Source organism: Vicugna pacos, chromosome 2, assembly GCF_048564905.1.
Source record: "Vicugna pacos chromosome 2, VicPac4, whole genome shotgun sequence".
Lineage (NCBI taxonomy): Eukaryota > Metazoa > Chordata > Mammalia > Artiodactyla > Camelidae > Vicugna > Vicugna pacos.
In genome coordinates, this window is record NC_132988.1 from 80,455,877 (window position 1) to 80,478,461 (window position 22,585).

Below are 22,585 nucleotides of genomic sequence, written 5' to 3' on the forward strand. Positions count from 1 at the left end.
GAAGTAAAAAGAATGAAATCTTATCTAAGCACTGGCATGGAGATACCTCTCTTGTTAAATTAAAACTGCAAATTGCCGAGTAATTTTTTAAAATTCTTACCTTTTGTAAAAGAAGGAGCAAAGAAGATTATACATATTTGCTTGAGTTTGCATATGGAAACTTTAAAATAAATAAAACTAATAAAAATGATTACTCATAGTGACGGGCTGGACTTCAAAGAACCGCACATGTGAACACCTCTTCAAAAGGCCTCACATATAAAAACATTTTTATACTGTTAGCAAAAATGATTACCCATAGTGATGGGGGGAAAAGTCCGTTTGATAATTTCCAGTCTTATTTTCTGTTTTAAGTTCTCACATACATTTATGCAAAATATGAAATGATAATCTTCTCAAGTCATTTGTTATATTGTCTTTGGAGGAAAAAGTTATGAATATATAGTACTTGCTAAATTAAATTTTTACCATAAAATGATTTTTTAAAAATTCTGTTCCTAGATCCATATTTATTCTCTTGGAATGACGTTGTATTGGGGAGCTGATCATGAAGTACCTCAAAGCCAAGTAAGTCAAGTCATCACATTTGTACAACTTTCCACCCTTTCAAAAGCTCTTCCATGTATTTATATGTGTTTTACAGTGTGTTGTCAGGCACACCAGCATTTCTATACTGGTTGTTCACATTAATAATGTTACACTCTCAGAAAGAGATAATAATAAAATACTAAAGCAATTATTTTTCTTTTACTATTTTTAGAATTATAGCAGTCAGTGCCCGTGTCTCAACTGTTCAGTCTGTGCGGTGTAGTAGCCTCTTCAAAATTATAGCAAGAGAGGTGGGAGTCCACTTTGTTTCTTCAAAGTTAATGGCTGATAAAGAGGGATTGTAAATGTCTTTGGTGATTCATTCTTAGTGATAACCTTTCTTAATGCAAAACCTGTAGGCATAGTAGCTCTATATCTCCGTAGAGTTTGTACTTCTTTACTTTGTTCTTTTGTCCCTTCAAAATCATACTTCCCTGCCCCTGCAGCAGCAGACACATACTGCAGTAAAGCTTTATGGGGTCTTAGGCTCTGGTGATCACTAGGCTGCTTCTAGTCTTTATTTTCTAAAGTAATTGATTCCTGAAGACACAATATAAACATGGTAATACATATGTAATCAAAAAGTAGTACATCAACAGTCGTAAATAATAATCGAAGATTTAAGAATAACTCTAGTTCATCAAAGATACAGCGTACAGAATTAAGTTTTATTTTAGCCATTTAGAACTCAAAACAAAAACAATGAGGGGTATGTGTGTGTTTATCAAATTAAGAAGCAACGAGCATTTTAGGCTTTTATTCTAAAATTCACCCATATTAATATCCATGAAAGATGAATGATAATCTTCAACTTGGTTTGGTTTCATTTTATATCATGAAAAATACTGTGTATTTACTTTCTGTCCTCAGTTTCAGTTCTACAAATGTCAATGAGAAAGCTAAATTATTGCTGGAAATACTGGTGTCATATTCTATACAAACTTAACTCACACGTAAAATGTAATCACAGCCTATAATTAATGCTTTCTCTTTTGTGGTAACTGAAAATAAAGTCATATACATTTGTAATGTATAAATTGGAAGGGAAGTATAAACTTTTACTTCTATTTTACTATCAGAAATCATAATCATTTTGGGGAAATATTTAATATTAATCCAGAAATATTTACTAAGCACCCACCTTATGTCAGACTTTATACCAGACACTAGGAATATAATGTCCCAGGCCTGTAGAATCCATTCATGGAATCAGACAACTAAATAACCAATTACACCGCAATGTGAAGAATTCTGTGTTGGGGAAAATGGAGGATGCTATGGAAAACCAGAGTTGGAGCCTCTAGCTAGAATTAGGATAGGTTTATTAAAGGGCATTGCATCTAAGATGAGCTCTAAAGGATGGCATAATACCCAAATGGATGAGAAGTGGAAGGAAAGACTCACAGGGAAAATGTATTTTTAAACCAAAGTGGATGTACCAGTGCAGACTCCCATCAGCAATGCTCTCTGCCTCACCACCACTTCAATATTATCAATCTCTTTATTTTTAGCCATTCTATTGAGTCTGTAGTGGCTTCTTTTTATGGTTTAAATTTGCATTTCTTTGTATGCTTATTGGATATTTAGATATAATATTCCATAAATTATGTCAACTCATTTAAAAAAGATCTCACAATCTGGCTTTTGTTTCACCAGCATAATGAAAACTTACATTTAAATAACCTTGAGTCATTGCAATATTTGAAATCTCTTCTAATTTATCATGAGAGTGTCAAGTTATATCAAACGTATTGTTTACAGAATGTTAGGAAATTATTTAATTCCTCAAAATAGTGTATGTATATAAACTGCTTACTAAAATACTTGAATAACCAAAAAAAACTCCATTTCTTTATCATACCAAAAAACCCAGAGTTTTTCTGTAATACTTCTTATCTGGGAAATATAGATGTTAACCATCTTCTGCTAATAGTTCTTTTGGATTATGAAAAGATAAAATGCAGTAAAAATATATATGCTACTAGATCAGGAATTCATTTGGATTTGAAGTATGTTGGATGTGGTTTGTGTGACTCTTGGAATAGCTTATCTCATGTTAGTTAGATTTACTCACACTTTATCAGTGTGACCCTTTCTCGCTTTGTATTCAGCCTATTAAGCTTGGAGATCATCTCAACAGCATACTGCTTGGAATGTGCGAGGATGTTATTTACGCCCGGGTTTCTGTTCGGACTGTCCTGGATGCTTGCAGTGCCCACATCAGGAATAGCAACTGTGCACCTTCATTTTCCTACGTGAAACAGTTGGTAAAACTGGTTCTGGGAAATCTTTCCGGGGTAAGCTACAATTCTGATAGTGCATATAGCCATATTTTAAAATTTAGTGGCATTTCACAAAATTTTCTTTAAAGATGCTATATGGCTGGCATTTTCTCAGTTAAGACTAGGAGCAGGAGATGGAATTTCATGTTCTAATGTTAATTGCTTATTTGAAACAGTACTTAAAATTTAGAAGCCCAGTGCAATAATTTAGTCTCCTAGATTTTATGAGAGTTAGTCCTTTTTTTTTTTTTAATTAAAGAACTTTATTCTGGCAAGTATCAGAGAATCACAGCATGTTAGAGCTGAGAATGTCTTCTTGCCTCTTTTCTTACATCTTTTCATGGAGCTCTCAGTAAGTGGTTCTATCTGTTGTGAAAATCGTGTGGACATGCAGAATGGGTTTCAGAATTACTTAAATTCACTTTCTATTGCTTTATACCTCTTTCTTACCCATTTGTTAGTCTGGACTCTCCCCACCTTCCTCAGACATTGACACCTGGTATATAAAGGGGAAGCATGCTAGATTGCTGCAAGACCAGGACTCCTCCATTTTCCTCTCGTCTTGTTTGTGAAGCATCCCAGGAATAACAAACTGTGTATCTAATAGCCCCACCCCTGCATTTCTTAAGTTATGTAGCATCCTATTTGCTCTAGTTTGGATACTCCTTGGTTTTTTGATATGTGGTCTAGATCTAAACTTTTTCTGCTCTTACCCTTTCGGGTATAGTGCCCGAGTCCCTCTGCTTTGTGTGGACTGTGGATTTGCCACTGTCATGCAGGATTCTTGCTGGCTTCCTCTTAAGTCCTCATCCCTAGGGGTTTGGTTCTGCCATCTTACCCGGGATGTCATATGGCTAACAGAGGTATATCCACGTTCCACGAAACAGACTCCTCTAGTCTTCTAGGCGAGTGGTTTGTAAAATGCACCCCATGGAGCCCCTTGTGGTTTTGGAGTGAGAGGAATGCATGTAGTAGGGCTGAGTGAGTGAAGGAGGTTCTTGGCTGCTTATTTTCTCTCTTTAATTAGAGCTGCTCCAATTCTGTTTGATTTATTTGTTTATATTCCTACATGTGATTTTTCTTTTGAATAAAGGTAAAGCCACTAAAGACCTATAAAAACTCTTTATTAGGCCGAAGTTTCCTGTGTATTTTCAAATATCTTTTGTTTAAAAAAATCCTTATGATCAAATAAACATGAGGGAAAACTACTTAAGGGAAATTAAATATATTTTCACTGCAGAGCTTCTTACAGCCTTACACTGCGTTTTGTGTTACTAATCTTCAAGAGGGATAGGCATGCAGGTGAAACACTTCTCAAACTTATTTGGGCCTTTTTTCACAGATCCTCCCATAATACTAATGTTATGTAAAACTCCCTTTGAGAAATGTTGATCTGTATACTAACTCCTTCACTTTATGAATGAAGAAATTGAGACTCACAAAGCTATCAGTGCAAGAATCTTATTACATCATACTTCCTGTAAGACTTTGGTCCTGTTTGCTGATTTTAGTGCTATAGTAAAATTGCTGGAAATATTTTTTTCTTTGGTCTTTCCATGAAGAAATATTCCTCTGTGAAATTCTATTATCCATCCAGTAATTGCCCAAATTAGATAAGAGGTCTCCATCCCTTTAAGTTTAGTATTTAGTTCTGTTTATTACAGTAACTTTTTATTGCTCATCTACATTGTAACCTATGCTAATACTGTAGGAGATATAAATTTAAATAAAATATTTGCTCTGTCTTCTAAGAGCTCATATTTAAAGTTCTGCAACCATGTGCTTAATTAAAAAATGCAAAGAAAAGTATGAGAGGTAGCAGTAAAATCGTTAAAAGCAATGAGAGTTTGAGGAGAAAGAATACAAGTAATGACCATATTGCAAAATAAAACTTTGAACTAGATCCTGCAGCCGACATAGAAAGAGTAATCCAGGTAGAGGGAAGTAAACTTGGAGAAATGCTGTGAAATGGGAAACAGCGGGATGTTTGAGGAACAGTAAAAAGTCTGACGTGGGGTATGCTGAGGGGTTGTTTAGTGGGAGGATGAACAGAAAGGTCAACTTGAATTGGCATATAGAAAGCCCACCTTTCTAGGGGCAGTTTTCTAAGAACAAATAATAATGCTCCTCTCATCTTTCCATTGCTCTTACTAGTCTCTTGAACATCACTGGACAGAAGTAACTCTGACGGCTACTGTTTTTTAAGTGTTTACTTTGTGCCAGGCACTGCACTATGTGACCTATGTGCTTTTTCACATTTATTCATCATAACAACCGCAGGTTATAAGAGATTATCTCTAAAATGAAGATGAGATTATGAAGCTCAGAATGATTGAATAACTTGCCCGTGATCACACACATGGTAAATGGCAGAGATGTGACTGGAATCTGGATCTCTGTGACACCAAAGTCTGTGCCGTTAGCCCCTCTGCTTCTCTGAAGCTGCTGTTTCCTGCAGTAGCTGACAGAATGCGTTAGTCTTTCACTCAGTGTGAAATCCATTGCAAGGGACCGTAATCCTACTTCCTTAAAATGAATTAGCATAGAGTAAAAGTCAGCAGGCCAGCTTACTTGTCCTGGTTCTTCCACTGTTTAATGTTTAACATCTTTGACTTCAGTTTTACTTATCTGTAAAATAGGAATTGTACCACCCATGTTACTTAACACTGGCGAAGATCATTATTTCAATGTTGGTAAGCTTCTTCAAGGTCCTTAGAAGTTTTCTTACTATTTCTCCCTTTATTGTAATATAAGGATAATAATAATATATGCCACATGAGGCTTTTTCAAGATTAAATAACGTAAAATATGTAAAGCACTTAAGGCAGTGCCTGCCTTATAGTAATCACTCAATAAATGACAGCTGTTATTAATAATAGTGTCAACGCAGGAATTCTCAAAAATACGGGATAGTATCTCTTCAGTTACTGACAATATAGTACAGTCTAGATTAATATCATTTATGTAATTTAAATGATGGCATCATTTCAGAAATATTTCCATTTAGGTCGTCTTCTTACTAGGAAGCATAATACCTTGAATATACTACCTTAAATGGATTTTTAATTCATACTTACACAAGTTTCACAAATGGAGGAATATTAAAACGTGTATGTGTGCAAGCAGATATGTATGCTTGCTTATGGTGCCAGATTTAAGTAATTTCTCCTCACCGTTTTCTCTTCTTCCGCTTATTTCTTAAAGTTTCTACTCAGATTGATCATTTGAATAAACTCAGTATTCTGTCTAACATTTCACCCCTTGTAATGTGGAATTTGACCTAATTTGACGTGCTATATTAAACAAGGACCCTCAGTTTAAGTAATTAAAGTTTAAGACTACTTAAACATTTTGTTCTAAATAAGTCTCAAAATTGATTTAAATTTGTCATCCTTCAGTATGTCCATTTAGTTTAAAGCATTTCTCAAATATAATTTCTGGCAGGCAAAGTCTAGAAAATTACTTTTGAAAATAATTTAAATCAGTACTCTCAATGCATAGTTACAATCAGGAGAAAGCTTTATTATATCAGAATTAGCATGGTTTTAAAATTACAATCAAACCTGAGAGATGAATATAGTTATCAGTTTAGAAAAAAAGAACACTTGAAGTTTGCTGTTTTGAAATGGAACTCATTTTAACTACTTTGGCCCTAGTTAGCAGATTACTCTTTGATAACTGTTTCTTACCTTGTATTTTTTGAAGATGAATTGGACAGACCTTATCCAAGGAGTATGTATTTTTTTTAACATTTTTTATTGATTTATAATCATTTTACAGTGTTGTGTCAAATTCCAGTGTTCAGCACAATTTTTCAGTCATACATGGACATATACACACTCATTGTCACATTTTTTTCTCTGTGATTTATCGTAACATTTTGTGTATATTTCCCTGTGAAAGGAGTATGTATTAATAATAGCAAACGTAGAATGTTTTCACTTGAATGTTACACACTTCACAAATTATCTAACTAGTGTCATTCTGTAGATAATTTCCATGAAAACAAAAGAGAGATTCTTTTGTCAAACTTGACTTTTGGTTACCCTTGTACAGACGGATCAGCTTTCCCGTAACAGTGAACAAAAACCTGATCGAAGCCAGGCTATTCGAGACCGATTGAGAGGAAAAGGATTACCAACAGGTAAGAGTACATAAACAGGAAATGTTTAGGCTTTAACCTTAGTTATTGTTTCCTTTACAAAATCATGCTTACCTAGCTTGGCAGTCTGGTAACTGCGACCATTATGGTCACAAGTGTGCAAAGTGGAGACAGCAAACATACAGGAACACTAGGTGCATTAATATATAAATCTGTGATAGTTATACAGAAAATGTTAATAATACTGTCAGGACTCCCACAGTAAATCATTTGTTTCCTAATATTGTTATTACAGAAATAATATCATTTATTTACTTAATCATGGTATTTTGTATTAAAATACATTTTAAAGCACAAAGAAACAAAAAATACACTTGTGAATATAAATGATACTGAAACAGAAATTTCAGAATGCAACATTCTTGTACACATTGTTACTTTCTATTCAGTTTCTTTTTTTAATGCTAATCACAACCCACTAAATTGATTTTATGACTAATTTCATGATTTGCAGTTATCAAATACTATCTTAGATTATATAATGCTTATTAAATAAAAACTGATGAAGAGTGATTTTGCTATTTGCCAGTACTGTTAGATAATTATGGATCCTACATAATTATTAAATTGATTTTTCAAGGAAATGAACAGAAATTCCAAACACATGAAATGAAAGTAGTAAAATTTTAAATTTCAATCTTGGCTTATTTATAAAATAAACTTTCGCTTTTGCTTATTATCTTTCTTCTCTTTTCTTCCCATCAAGCAATATTGATAATTATGATAATTTAAACATTAACAAGAATATTTTATGGGTGAAATATTTTGTTGTCTTAAGTCTTAAAGCTGGAGATAAGTAAATGTAAATATTGCTTAAATATATTCTAATAAAATATTCTAATTTTTACAGTCAGATTAAAAAGTTAAGATGTTTAACTAATTAGATAATCAGAGCAGAGCTATCATATTTAAAATCTGTGAGGAACTTTCATTGTGGAAACTAAACACAGACATTTGATTATCTGGACCAAATGTTTTGAAGAATGCAGAACTCTCATGTCTGAGAGGGAAGAATGTGTCCTAAGCAAGTATGCTACTTATCTTGAGAAGTCAAAGAAAAGCTATAAAATCATTTCTATGGAGTGATTCTGTAATAGTGCGGTTAGTTAAGTGTCTGTTTTAGTACTTTCATTTTACTTGTTTTGAATAAGGATTGTTTTTCTGAAGAAGTATCTTAGCTTTCATGTCATAAATATAATCAATTTACTTCAGGTTGCATAAGGCTCTGTTTCTAATACATTTATTATTATTTGTGTGTGGCTCAGGAAAAAAGGGAAGAAGACAGACTTGTTTAACTTAGTTTTTACAATACTTTGATCTAATTTTTAGAAGTATTTTTAACCCTTTCTTGTGTTTCCTTAAATCCTCATGTATATAGACACATCTTTCTCTCATAGATAAAAGTCTTGTTTTCTCTTATCTTAAAACCAGACTAGGACTTGAGATACGATAACATGTGAGCTTTGGTGCTAAGAATAGAAACACTTTAATCCTTCAAAGTTTCAATCACTCTCCTGTTTTAGAACTAAATAGAGTCTTTCTCAAGGAGACATGATGAATAATTTAATAAGTAAACATTAGGTTTTAAAGAAATGATTTCTGTTTCTCTTATTTATCATCTTTGTAGTTTTCTCCGTCCCTCCTCCTATCTCCTTTTATCTCCCCCTCTCCCTTCCTCCTGGCTTCTTTATTTCTTTTTCCTATTCTTCCTCTTTCCGAAGTTCCCTTGTCATCTCCTCCTGTCATTAAGTGGCCGCGCTATGGAATTGAAGTTTGTTTGCTTGTGACTTGTTGAGTTAGTAAATATAATCTTACATTATTGTTAATTTTTAAAGATAGTTTGTTTCTCTAAGAATAAAAAATGTTCCTGTGTATATGACACCCCCATTCTGTCCCTATTCATCATGAATCAATAGACTCTAAAGTAAAGAATGACCCTGCCATGTTTAGTTTCTCAAAGTTTAAAGACTAAGAAGCATCAACAAAAGTTTGGATTATATTACTTTTAATGATTCAAAATCTTACTGTTACAGACATTAATTATTACCTAACACTTTAGAGTTAGTGATTAGAGATTGAACTGAATCTATGCTAACTATATAACATACTTAAAATAGCAGGTTATGTACTCATCATTTACATATATACATAATTTATGAAGCCATATGTAGATGCTAGGGATGGGAAAACTTGATACGTTAAGCACATTCGTTTTTGTAGGTGTTAAATGAATATTTGTTGATTGGAGATGAAAAAAGTTCTATAAAAATATTAGATATAATAATATATTTATAATACAATTTTAATGATTCCAAAAAGAAATCTGTGACACTCTTATGATTTATTTTTTCAGATAACCTATTTTGAATGTTAAGTTGTATGCAGAGTAAAAATTTAAAAATAAACTGTAGTTCACCATCTTGGCTCATGTTATTAGACTATTTTCTTATAACAACAAATATATCTGAAGTTTTAAACCAAATTATTAATGCCTTTCCTTTGTAACTTTGTTTTTATAGTGTTAAGACTTAGTATTATTGTCTAATAATGCTTTAAAATTCTATGACTAAACAGACTGTACAAATGTGAATAAATAGAATTGACTGTCGCAACTTAAGAAAATTAGCAGAGAAATCTTTAAATAGACTGTCCATTCTCTAATAACCCTGTCTCTTTATTCTCTAATAAATAATTCTCTAATAACCCTATCTCTTTATTGGAGAATAAAATCTCCCCAATGTCTAAATTCAAGAGACTTTATAAGAAAGTACAGTTTGTCACTCAGGATAAACCTAAATTAGTTCCTCTAATTTGGGGTATAATTAGAGGTCCTTATACTTAAAGAAACAGTAACGTTTTTTGGATCGAGTGAAATAGGAGAGGACTCCCCAACCCATCTTAGCCATTGCTTACCACAGGAGCACTGCTCAAAGGCTCTTTTAATTTATCTTTAACAAATTTATAAAATCACATCTCAAGTACAGAATCGGCATAGTATACTAATTACAGATATTACCAGGTAGAAGCAATTAAAAGCTAATAGTCAATGGCATACACCACTATAATATAAATCTTTAAGGTTAAAAAAAGTTACCTCATAAAGAAGAAATATTCTTTTAGGACACTGGTTTACTTGTGGGCAGTGCCAGTTCTTAAAAGTCCGTCGTCACTTGCAGCAAAGCAACACTCTCATATTACATTAGTAATAACGCATTCTCTTTGATGCAGACCAACCTGAAACCTGCATGTAGTGATAGCTTTTGTTTATTAGGTTCCTGACCACAGTTTTCAATAAATAAAATGTCAAAATGGGCGTGAGATACAGAATCAGATTAAAAGAAGTAAGCAGTTTTAGGGGTAATGCCTTGTATGTAAGTCATTTGATTGTTCATCTAAAACTTAACACTAAAATTTTTCATCTATGAGTAAATGACCTCAAAAGGTCTCTCCTTATGTCTTATCTTTGAGATCTGTTACAGAGGCTAAGGCCTAAGCTAGTGGGCTGTGTGCCCCCACTTTGTTATTTAATACTGCCTATGCTGATAAAATGGCTTCACTAAGCAGAAAGAAATCAGACATTTCCTGCCAAGCTTAAGGTGGAAATTTACACCTTGATCAGATCAGGATGATAGTGCTTCAAAACTTGGGTGAATTGATAATATCCTGTTTCTTTTTTTATGTACTTGAACACATTTGGGAGGACAGATGGGGAATCGGGGAGCCCCTTTTAATACTGAAATGTCATTTTGAAGTTAGCTTCTAAGAGATGCTATGAATTTTTTGAGTCTGTGTGTGAGAGGAAAGATGAAGATATCCCATTAATGTTAATGTTAATCATAAACAACAAAAATAGTTAAAACACAATGTACTTTACAAGGAAATTTTTTTTCAACTTTACCTAATAAATGGAATGTGTTCTATTATGAAGACACCTTATATTCTTAAAATCTTTTATTCATAGCTCTTCAAAGTTTATTTATTGTTCCGCATTTACCTTTTAGCAAGCCATGTACTCTCTGAAAGTGTTTATGGTTTCATTTTAAATTTGAATACTAGTATTGTATGTAATCTAATGTTGTCCATAAACTCTCTGAACTCAGAGCATCCTCAAGAGATGAAACCACTTACTCTGTTTTGAATAATTTGATTTTTTTATTATAGAATCTAAAACTTTTGTTGTGGTAGATCTTTTGATTTCTGGTTTTATGATTTTCTCTCAAAAGAACTTAAATTATCCCTCAGTTGATAATTATATGCTGCAGAAAATAAAGTAGAAACAAAAAGGAAGCAAAATTTAGATTTTTATGTTGCTCTTGTTCAGAAGAGCTCATAATAGTTCATACAGGTTAATTCATTTATCCTGTCATCTCTAAGAAGAAGGCATAACAGATTATACCCACATTTTTGTAGGCCAAGGAAGTGAGAAACAGAAATGAAGTGGCTTGCCCAAGCTCATAGATTGAATGATAAAGCTAGAATTAAAATCCCATCTTTTGATAATAAGCTTTCTGGTAGATTATGCTACCTAAATTGGCTTTAAAAGGTTTCAAAAGTTACATAACCAACCCATTCTACAAACATCCTTTTGGAATCTCTTTTATCAGGAACTGGAAATACAAAAACCAGTACAACATGGTCCCTTATGTTATTCTTTCAGTCGGGGGTCAGGGTGAGGAAATGAGTTGGAGTGGTGACAGATATATCATATAATGGGTCATTTTAATATAATGAGAGAAATGTCTTCTTAGAGGTCTGGCATGCTCTGTGAGGTTAGGTGAAGGCGCTATTAACTCCGCCAGAATGGGACAGTATCGCAGAAGCCTCCACCTAAAATCTTTTAAGAGTAGCTCCAATGGCACTGTTTTCAAAAGTATTACTAGTTTATTTTCCTGTGATCAAAATGAGTAGTGAGCATAGCTATTAGGTGTACTTAATTGATTTTAGTGCTGTTTATTGCTTGTTTAATAAAATAATTATAATAGTCTGGGCATATGTCTAGAAAGATCTGGAAAGCAGTTGATCTAATCTCAAATACAGTTATTAGGCTGGTGGCACTGGTGTTAACGGTATGTCTTCACTGATCTAGTAGACTTAAGTATCTAATAAATGGGCCTAGAATTCTGTATTTCTCCTCATTTATATGGCCAAATTCTACTCTTGAACTGTCATTTTGAGTTCCCAGATTAGTGAAATTTTTTCCCTAGTGCTTTTGCAACATAAAACAACCATAATATTATATTGCTATGTATGATGCCACATATATTTTATCCACCTGTGATGTGTTACTTGGGCAATTACATGTCTAGTTGTGTAGTTGAAGACAGTGAGCATCGTTGACATGAGAAAACGCATTGAGACTCCTGCTGGTTGGGAATATGTGATTTAAGAATAGTAATGTTTGTAACCTGCTGAAATCCACGTCTCTAGGTCCCTACCTAAAGATGTGCCTCCTTTTTCCTCCAAAAAGTAAACCTAGGCTAGAAGATCCCCTGGAGAAACCTCTTAGGTCCAGACATCTCTTTTCTATGACTAGAAGAGACCTTAACTGTGGCTCAAAATCATCTTCTGTTAAGTAATAGTCATGAGATTTTTAAGTTAGCTATCATGTGATTTTCAAACATATAAAGCAGATTAAGCCATGGTTAAATTTGGCATATTTTGTAGGAAGTTAGTGAAAACTTATAAAGGAATTGTTTTTATTATAATTTTGCACTGCCCTCCTGAATTTTAAATAAATTTCTGAACTTTTAATAAATATGAAATGAAATATTTTCATGTCTACTAATTTGCATAAAGACAATAAAAAACCTAGCATTTATAAAGCCGTGGTTATCCAAGAGCCATCTTATTAATTTTAAGCTTCATATGGCTAATGAGAAGACATGGCTCTTTTAGGATACCATGACCTATTAATATATTGCTAGCAAATACTAATGACCTAGAAGAGAATGATAATTTACTTGTTCCAAATGGAATAGACTCATGATACATTTGGAAAGTGGTCTGTTTCAATAGTGGTCAAGATAGGCTTCACTGAAGAAGTCATTTAAAATAAAACTATAGGATAAGAAACAACTAACCGCAAGAAAGGTCTAAAATAGACCATTCAGGGCAGAGAAAATAGTATGTACGAGGCCCTAACATATAAAGAGATCCTAACAGAGAAAAACCCGTGGCCTGGATGGAATAAGGGAAATGGAGATGTGACTAAAAAGGATTCAACTGGCACATCCAGAAGGAGTCTAGATTTTATTTGGAGTACAGTAGTATGCCTTTGGGACTTATTAAGCAGGGGAGTGACATCACGGAATCTGTATTTTGAGAAGATAGTTCTGGATGCTGAGTAGAGAGTAGCTGAATGAAGAAAGAAGAAACAGGGAGACCACTGCAGTTATCTATCTACTCAGGTGATAAAGTTAACTGGGAATAGGGGGATGGCAGTGGAATTGGAAATAATCACATGGAATAACATAACTTTGAGAATTTAGCCTGCCAGCACCTTCTGATGGATTTGATATGGGAAATAAAGAAGATGAAGGATTTCAGTATGGTACCCATATTTCTGTTTTGAGCACTCAGCTGGGTAACAGTGCCACTTATTGAAGTGGGAAAAAAAGGGGTAAAATGCACATCTCTGGATGTGGAAAGCAAAAGATTAGTTTTAATCATGTTCAGTTTGAGGTACTTCTGAGATATACTAGTAGAAGTTCCAATTATTTCAGATTGGAGCTTCCAGAAGAGGTCAGTGCCAAGAATAAAAATCTGGGAGTTGTCAGTACATAGATAATACTTAAAAGCCTTGTTAATAGATGAAATTATATAAGGAAAGAGTGGAAAATAGGGTCCTAAAACTCATACCCAAGGAAATCCAACAATTTGGATAACCAGTAGAGGGAGAGGAAAAAGCAAAGACTTAGAATGAGCAGTCTGAGCAGTAGGAGGAAACTAGGCTTGTAGAGACAGGAAGGTGACTCATTAAGGGACTGTCATCACTTTTAGTTGTTGTTGCTGAGAGGTAAATAAGGTAGGGATTCAAAACCATCCATTGGATTTAGTAATATGGATGTCATTAGTGATGTGTGATGAGAGTTGCCAAGGTGTAGAGGAGTTGGAAGTTGTCTACAGTGGGGAGAATAATGAATGTGAAGTGAGAAATTGGGGGACATAGTAGCTAGAGGGAAATGTGACAATAGGAGAGAGGTTCTGTTTGGTTCGGTTTGGTTATGGAGATATTAGAGCATTTTGTATACCAATGGGAATGACTCCATAGAAATGGGGGATAATGCAACAGAGAAAGGAGAAATTATCTTTGGTTAATATATATATTCTTTGGAAAATATATATTATATAAAAATTAATGTGTAATTTAATAATATGTTAAATAATATATCAATCTTAATATGTAAATTATGTATTAATAAAATATATTTCATATATGAATATATAAATATTAATTTTATATAATCTTTGGTTAATATATAAAATCTTTGGGGAAAAAGTAAAAGGAAGGAGGAATTGAACTCATATTGGGAATTGGCCTTCGACTGGTAGGAAATGTCATCCTTTGAGACAGTAGGGAAAAGATTGCAGACACAGGTAGATGTGTAGAATTAGTCCTGGAAAAATGAGAAAGCTATCTTCTGACAGCTTCTATTTGCTTCGTGGAATATGAGACAAGATCAAAAGACAGAGAGGAGAGAGTTAAGGTGGGAAATTTGAAGAATGAGGAAAAACAAAGCAGTTGTTGTGGAAAATGAGTGAAATTACTATTAACACATAAAGTTTAGTGTCAAAATAGTTGTCCATGAATTTATGGTGTTGTCAGAATACCCACGTGTTTGATTTTCTCTGAGTTTTGACTACTTGTTGGTAGATGGTAAAAGAACGCAGATTGTTGAGTTCATCTATAGTTGTATGATCCTTAAATTCTTTCAGTTCTTATTTTTTATCTGCTGTATTCTGTTTTCAAGAATATCTTTGTTCTCTATTTTGTAATATAATTTTAAATTAATGACTTTCAATGTGTGGCTTAAGAATGTAACTCACCACTAAATACTGCAACATAGACATATATTTATCAATTTTAGATTATATTAGAGGCTGAGGTTGGTGACAGTCTGTCTAGATGTGATGTGCCTTATTTTTCCATGCTCTATAGATGATGTGCCTCAAGTATCCATGTTACCCCTGTTTACACTTAAGTGGATCCATTTTCAGGGGACGATGGGTTACAAGAAAAGCAAAATATTTGAATCCAATTCTCAAGCAATTATCTGTTGCCATTCTGAAATTAATTCATTTTTCTATTATTTTTAAGATAAAATTTATAGTTGGGGACTTAAAGCTTATATTTCTTGCTCTGAGGAGGCAATTAACTTTTCAAATGAATTAATAAATAGTTTTTTATTACTAGAAAGGTTTTAGTCATCATTTTTTATTGTATCCATAGCAAATAGGTTGTCAAAGAGGGATCACAGATGGTCACCCAGGAAATCTTTAGTGTGTATGGTCTTTTGGGTTAGTTACTATAACATACTTTTCTACATTTCTCTTTTTTTAATAGTAGAGCCATATATATGTGTGATTTTGTTGTTGAATCTGTGGATTCAAAAATTAATTTCTGGTTGGGCATTTTTGCTGTGTCTCAATGCATTTACTGACTGCTGCCTTAAAAAAATTAAAATGGCTTATACTGGTTTTAACTATATCAAGGACTAAAGCATAAATAAGAATTGGTACTTTATTCCAGTTGAAAAACATTGATACATTATGTTCGAGAGGAAAAACTATTTCAGTACATAATGGTCTGTCATGGAAAAATTAAGTTTCTTCCATAATTTAAGCACAATCAGATTGTCTGGATTTCAAACACAATCAAATTTTCTGAAAACGTTTCTAATCATAATAAAACTTTGATACTTAAGAATTCCAAATACTATTATCTTTTTTTCCCATCCAGAATATAGCAAAAAAAAAATGTTGTTTCTTCTTTGAACATTTATTTCAATGACCAGAAGATGCCAGGGCTTCATATTAAAGTAATACATATTTGAATTATGTCTTTAGATAAAGGAGTAGACTATATGTTTTATTATTACCCCCAAGTAATTTCATGAATAATTAATATTCTACCAAACTGGAGAGTATCGGAAACTCTTATCTGTTTTTTAAAACCAAATAATTCACCTTCAAATGCAAAATAATGCTACTTTAAAAAGTAAATTCAATCTGTTATTGATATCACTAAATAAGAAACATTGGACTCTGAAAAGTTATACAAACATAGCATCTCTTTCCACTTGTTCTGTCATCACCATCACCATCACCACCACATTTCAGCTCTGATTCTCCATTGGAGAATTAGGAAATTGCCACCACTTTCATTGTCAATAGTAAGGTTACATTCCAGTTATTTTTCTGTACATACATGATAGATTCTTATCATTCCAGGAAGAAGCTCTACTTCTGATGTACTAGACACATACAAGTCTCCATTCTCTCATCAGACCTTTCTTAACAAAGGGCTTAGTAAATCTATGGGATTTCTGTCCATCAGAGACACACAAGATGAGGAAGATTATTTCAAGGACATTTCATCAGATAATAATTCTGGACATGAAGATTCTGAAAATTCCTGCTCCCCTTACCAGTTCCAAACTAGTGGGCCAGAAAAAAAAGCTATCCGCAGCATTGATGTGCTTCCCAAGAAGAAGATCTGGGCTTCATCCATGGACTTGCTCTGCACAGCTGACAGAGACTTCTCTTCTGGGGAGACTGACAGATACCAGCAATCTCTCCTTGAGGAGGTAACAGTGCGGACTTCAACTACTCCTCGAAAAAAGGAGGCAAGATACTCAGATGGAAGCATAGCCTTGGATATCTTTGGCCCTCAGAAAATGGATCCAGTGTTTCACACACGAGAATTGCCCACCTCCTCAGCAATATCAAGTGCTTTGGACCGAATCCGAGAAAGACAAAAGAAACTTCAGGTTCTGAGAGAAGCCATGAATGTGGAAGGTTAGTAATTTTGTGTGTGTTTGAGAGAGAATTGAATTGAAATATTTAAAATTATGTTTTGAAATAAAGAAGGGTTGTTAAACCATTCCACAAGTCTTATTTCCACTGCCAAACCTCTGGTACCCAGGTTAGTCTCTTACTTCTCTGTCAATTTCTGTTCTTCCCTCCACAAAAACCCTAATTCAAAGTACACTGCTTCCACAAAGCCATCCCTGCTAAACACACCCCGCCCCATCATCTAACAGTCTCTCAATATTTTGGGTAGTACGTTTTTAGATTGTGAGCTTCTCAAGGGCAGGAGCCATGTTTTCTACTTCTTTTTAATGCTACACAGTACCGTCTGTCGTGCACTGTCTTGCGGGAGGCTTCCGTAAAGGACTGGTTCATGGAAATGAGATGGAGTTCATCAAAATCAGCAATCCCAGGGAGGCATAGTAGCGTGGTGATAAAGCGCTGGTTCCCAAATCTCCAGCTTCAAAAAACAAGTTTTGGGACAAGACTCCTGGAAATTATCATTTCTTTGGTGTGGAATGAAGTTGTAAATCTATATTTTTAGAATAATAGTATTTAGTTTTATAGATTAAGAGTCAGCCTAGGTTTGAATTATGTGATCCTTACTTCAGCAGTTAGACTTAATCATTCCAAGTCCTGAAGTTACCCTGTGTGTAAAATGGGCTTAACAAAAAATAAATTAATTGTGTAATGAATGTAAAGTAATTAATAAGTCAAATTATTATATATTTAGTATGAGGACATAAAATAACTTTCTAAATGATAAACTTATTTGCAAAGGAAAGCTGTTTCAAAAAATATCTGATTCACACACAAAGCATAGTATATTGAATAGAATAAAATTACGTTCTAGATATTGGATAGAGGCTATTTTTAGTCTCTTTAGATGGAAGAGAAAGCAAAATAAGAGAGTTTTCAACCTAATCCTCTACATTTTTGAAGATAAAAGTTTTATAACTGCCCCTTGACTGCTCTACCCCTGGGACATAGCTGATTAAAAGGAGCTGTAAGGTGCTTCTAGTTCAGTGAGAGTAGTAATATAGGGTCATACTCATTTTTAAGGTCACTGTCCCAATTGAATATTTTTGATTCATGGATTGCTTTTAAAGTGCTCTGCTAAATGTGTGTTCTGGTACTTCAGTTTTAAGCATAGTTCTGGAGCTGAAAATACACTCCACATTGTACTTTACTTCTCAGAAATAAAGGTTTGCATTTTTTTTCCAATTCTGGAATTGCAAATCAGTAAGGAATTTGAAATTACAGAGGAAATTATTGAACACTTAATTGGTATTATGGGTTTGTATGACTTGCATTTTTAAAAACATGAGCCATCATTATGAGATAGTCAAGTATAATCTAGATCTGAAAACTTTCAAAGACAGAAAGTAAAAACTTAGAAATTTGTTTTATGCATGATTTCAACTGTTATGACAGCAAAAAGTAGTCACTTTGTAGCTTAAAATAAAGTCTCTCAGAGTTTGTATTTCATGACTAGAGTTGTGCGGTAGCTAGCATATGAATATAATTTAGCTGGATAGTCTTATGAGCATACCTTTTTGGAGACACTTATGTAAAGAAATGCTACTAATTGTGGGAAAAAAATTCCCTCAATGATTCAAATATATAAAACCATGATTGTCTCAGAATATAAATCGTGAGGATGCACAGTGTTTCTAACATTTAAAAGGCTGAGTGATTTCTTTTTTGGGGGAGTGGGTAATTAGGTTTCTTTATGTATTTTTTAATTAATTAATTATTTTATTTTATTTTATTTTATTTTATTTTTTAGTAGACGTACTAGGGATTCAACCCAGGACCTTGTGCATGCTAATCACGCCCTCTACCACTGAGCTACACCCTCCCCTGAGTGATATATTTTCTGAACATGTGAATATGAAAATCATAATTTCTGATGTTCTTGTGTATGTTACAAAAGATTATTTGACCTACTGTTTAGTAAATTAATAGTAGTGTGGATTAGTGAAGTCCAAGGAAAGTATTTTTAATACACTTGAACCTTGGTTTGAGAGTTAAATAGTAAAAAATCAAAACTTCAGTGAAAATATTTTTAATTTGTTAAATTATGCTACAATAAATAGTCTGTTTAACATGCTTTGTTTGAATAGGTGATTTGGGGGATTTCCTGTGAAATTAGGATTAAGCCAAATTATGTCCAGGTTTGCATAGAAGTCTTTTATCTTCTCAGGAGACGTGCACACATGTGTGTAAGTGTATTAAGGAAACTCAAATAGACCAACTTGTTTCCATATATGCAAATATATCCGCAAAGGTAATACATAATCTTCGTAGACTTTTATTTGTTGAAAATGGTAACTTGTTATTAAAAATCAAATTTCCAGTTTTAGAAATTTTAGATTTTTTATAAGATACAAGAAAAGGAAAAGATCTTTTTAAAATAAAATAAAATATGCTTTGAATTGTGTAATATAGGATAATTTCTATCCTGAAATCTTTCATTAGTATGGAAGAGTTTTTAAAAGCATTTACTACCACAAAGAACCTACCCATTTTTCCCCCAGGGTATATTTTATAACCAAGTTAAATAAAACAAAACACCTTGGAAATATTAGTTTATAATGGAAATACTTACACCACCTTAAATAAATTCCATTATTATATAGTGACTTGCAAGTAGTTATAAATTATGTTTGCTTTAGACTAAAAGCATTGTTCGAAAGGAAGTTTGAGGTTTAGAATTCAAAAGCAATAATTCTTGTTATTTGGTTGAGTGACTTGCTGGTTTTATGCTGTACTGTCTTTTTCTAAAGTAAAGATAATTTACGTTAACTCTGCAAATAAAGCGCAGATTGCTAATATGAAGATTTTAGCTAGTATACAAAGAAGAAAAAAGAATTAAAAATAATGTAAATCCCATTTATCTCATTTAATTCTTAGGAAAAGTAGGCTCCATAGGTCCCTTTTATGTGTGACAAATCAAGCAGAACAGTTTACATGACTAACGTACACATTTTCTTGTACATCTTTCTTTTTAAATATTCTTGTTTTAAAGTACTTGAAAATATTTTCATAATACTCTGTACAGTTTTTGTGGTCTTTATAATTGGAAGTTGCTACTGGGTATGAGTAATTTTAGAATTAGAAGAGGTCTTAGAGTACATGTGCTTGGATCACATAACTAGTTAATGATAAAGTTTCCATCATTATGGGAGACTGTGGATTTGTGTCACAAATTTCAGCATTCCAGTCTAAAGATTTCCCACTACATGTTACTTCCTAATTTTTAAAAAAGTTGTGTTCCAGTGTTCACTGTGTTACTATAGCAATCAGAAGAAAAGAAATTGATAAATTTCAATTTGTTCTTCTGGGCACAGGAGGAGATTCCGTGCACTAACAGGAGAGACTGTTGTCTCCTTGAACCTCAGATGTATAGCCCTTTCCTTAGCCTGGGCCCCATCCCCTTGAAAGGAGCTTTTACCTAAATCACCTCCCTTGCATCTCCTCAGCTGACAACATCAACCAGCCAGCTAGCACAGGGGTGTCCAGACCTTAAAATCATGGAGTTTGGTAGTGGAAGGAATTTAGATATTATTTAAACCAAACATCTCATTTTCAGAGACCCAGAGTAGATTAGTTTGCCAAAGCAGAGACATAATTCATAATTCATAACAGAGGTGAATATAGAATCCAGGTCTCTGGAGCTCCAGAATAAGATTTTTTCCACTCTGCCATTCCGATTTCAAGCAGCAAGCAGACACATTTCAGATACATTATTGGGAAAACATCTTACTGCCTGGGAAGATGAACATTCAGCTAACCACCTAAACAAATTCCTTACATCTCTTCCTAATAAAATTGTATAATTTTAATACAGTGAATCATTATAAAAGAAAGGCTCGAAATGAGGCATTTTTGGTTCTTTCTTCAGTAAACCACACTGGATAGCAGTTAAGATGTGGTTCCATTGTGTTACATGCTCGGTTGTGGCAGACACTGGGGTCTTGTTTGGTTTTGTTTTAGATAGTGTTTTGGTGGGGCTTTACTATGGTGGGGTCTGTAAGATGGTTATGTGCCCCATGAGGTAAGGGAGTAAACTGTCAAAAAGCAGTGGTTTTATTGAGTGTTCTAATTTCTTTGGGAAAAAAATAAAGTTAGAAACAAAAAAGAAGCTAAAGAAGAAACTGTGATTGAAAAGGAAATATAAAATTACTACTGTGATTATTAAGTTAGTACTTTACCTTTCAAATAGTTCTCTACATTCATAAAGAAGTAGAGAAGGGGCAGAAAGAAGCATAACAGATTTCTTTCTTGGAAACTAATTCCAAAATTTGATATCATTCCCTTTTTTTTTTTTTTGGCTTTATTCTTTTCATTTTACTCTTTCTACTTCAGCATGGGACTGTCCTATTCTACTCCTTTCCTTTTTCCCTTGTTTCCAGGATTTTCTTTTCCACCTCTCTCTACTCCATCTCAAGATCTGAGAAGTTGTCTGTTTTCTAATAAGAGTATCTGTCGCCGTGTTGTCTGTGGTGTGATCACCACACACTCCCTATTCCTTGCTCTGTGGGTTGGCAGCACACTCCTAATGATGAGAGACTGACTTGGAACCGGTACTGTGAGTATAGTATGAACAGCACTCCACACCCTGGGTGGGGACCGTGAATAGCATTTTGCTTCCAATGGTCCAAACTCCTCTGCGTTCTGTGTGATACTAGAAGGGAGAGTATGAAGAAAAGATATAACTAAATTCTAAAAAAGTGACTATGGTTAAATATTACTTATGTAAGGGGTTTAAAGTCAATCTACTTTCTGTCTAAATTAAGTGTTGTTTCCTTCCTTTCAGTGCTCTGGCCCCTGGTCCAGCCTAGTTTGGCTGTTCTGTGACTGCTCTGGGGATACAGCTTAAACTCTCTATTGTGCAACTAGAATATGTAAACCCTCAAGTATGTGATCCTGTTCTCATTATTGAGGCACCTTAAGGCTTCATTTCCGTTCAGATTCATTCCATTGGATTTGAAAGTGCATAAGTTTTTATACATTTCTGAAAAGCAAGAGGATGGATTCATAAATGTTATAGTTCATCATGTAGGGTACTCCTAGTGACATTGTTACGGAGAGAGAGAAATTTTTTTCAAAACTTCTCTCTTTTCTAAGATCCCAAACTGGTAAAGATGAACTACTCAGTTTTTATTTCTTCACCCCATTTCCTTTTGAATAGCCCCACCTCCCCCCACCCCGCCAAAAAAAGACTGAGTTGTTATTGGGATTGCTCCATGAACTAAAATAAATAATTTTAATAATTAGTTTCTATTTCACTTAGTTCCACAGAACAAACAAGAATTTTTTGTGATATTGGCCAAATATCACATATATTTTAAGTGTTAACATGGTGATTGCCACATAACCCAAATCTGGGTGACAGTTGTATTAACTCAGGGGCACCCAATCCACAGTGGATGATCAGTGTTTTAATGATTAATGATTATACTACAAAGATGCAAATATATTTTGTATCTCTGGAGAGCCAATATTATAGACGGATTCA

At 33.7% G+C, this 22,585-nt stretch overlaps 1 protein-coding gene across 13 annotated transcripts in view; it reads left to right on the forward strand.

Moving 5' to 3' along the window:
• Nucleotides 1-22,585, forward strand: part of PTPN13 (protein tyrosine phosphatase non-receptor type 13) — a 178,684-nt gene that overhangs the window by 67,124 nt on the left and 88,975 nt on the right. For 12 of the 13 annotated variants that reach the window (XM_072942794.1, XM_072942828.1, XM_072942809.1 and 9 more), the window contains exons 4-7: nt 502-567; nt 2,700-2,885; nt 6,927-7,014; nt 16,483-17,049. In XM_072942794.1, the coding sequence (XP_072798895.1) occupies nt 502-567; nt 2,700-2,885; nt 6,927-7,014; nt 16,483-17,049 (907 nt within the window). The remainder of the gene's footprint in view (nt 1-501; nt 568-2,699; nt 2,886-6,926; nt 7,015-16,482; nt 17,050-22,585) is intronic. The other variant, XM_072942860.1, reaches the window with a different exon arrangement.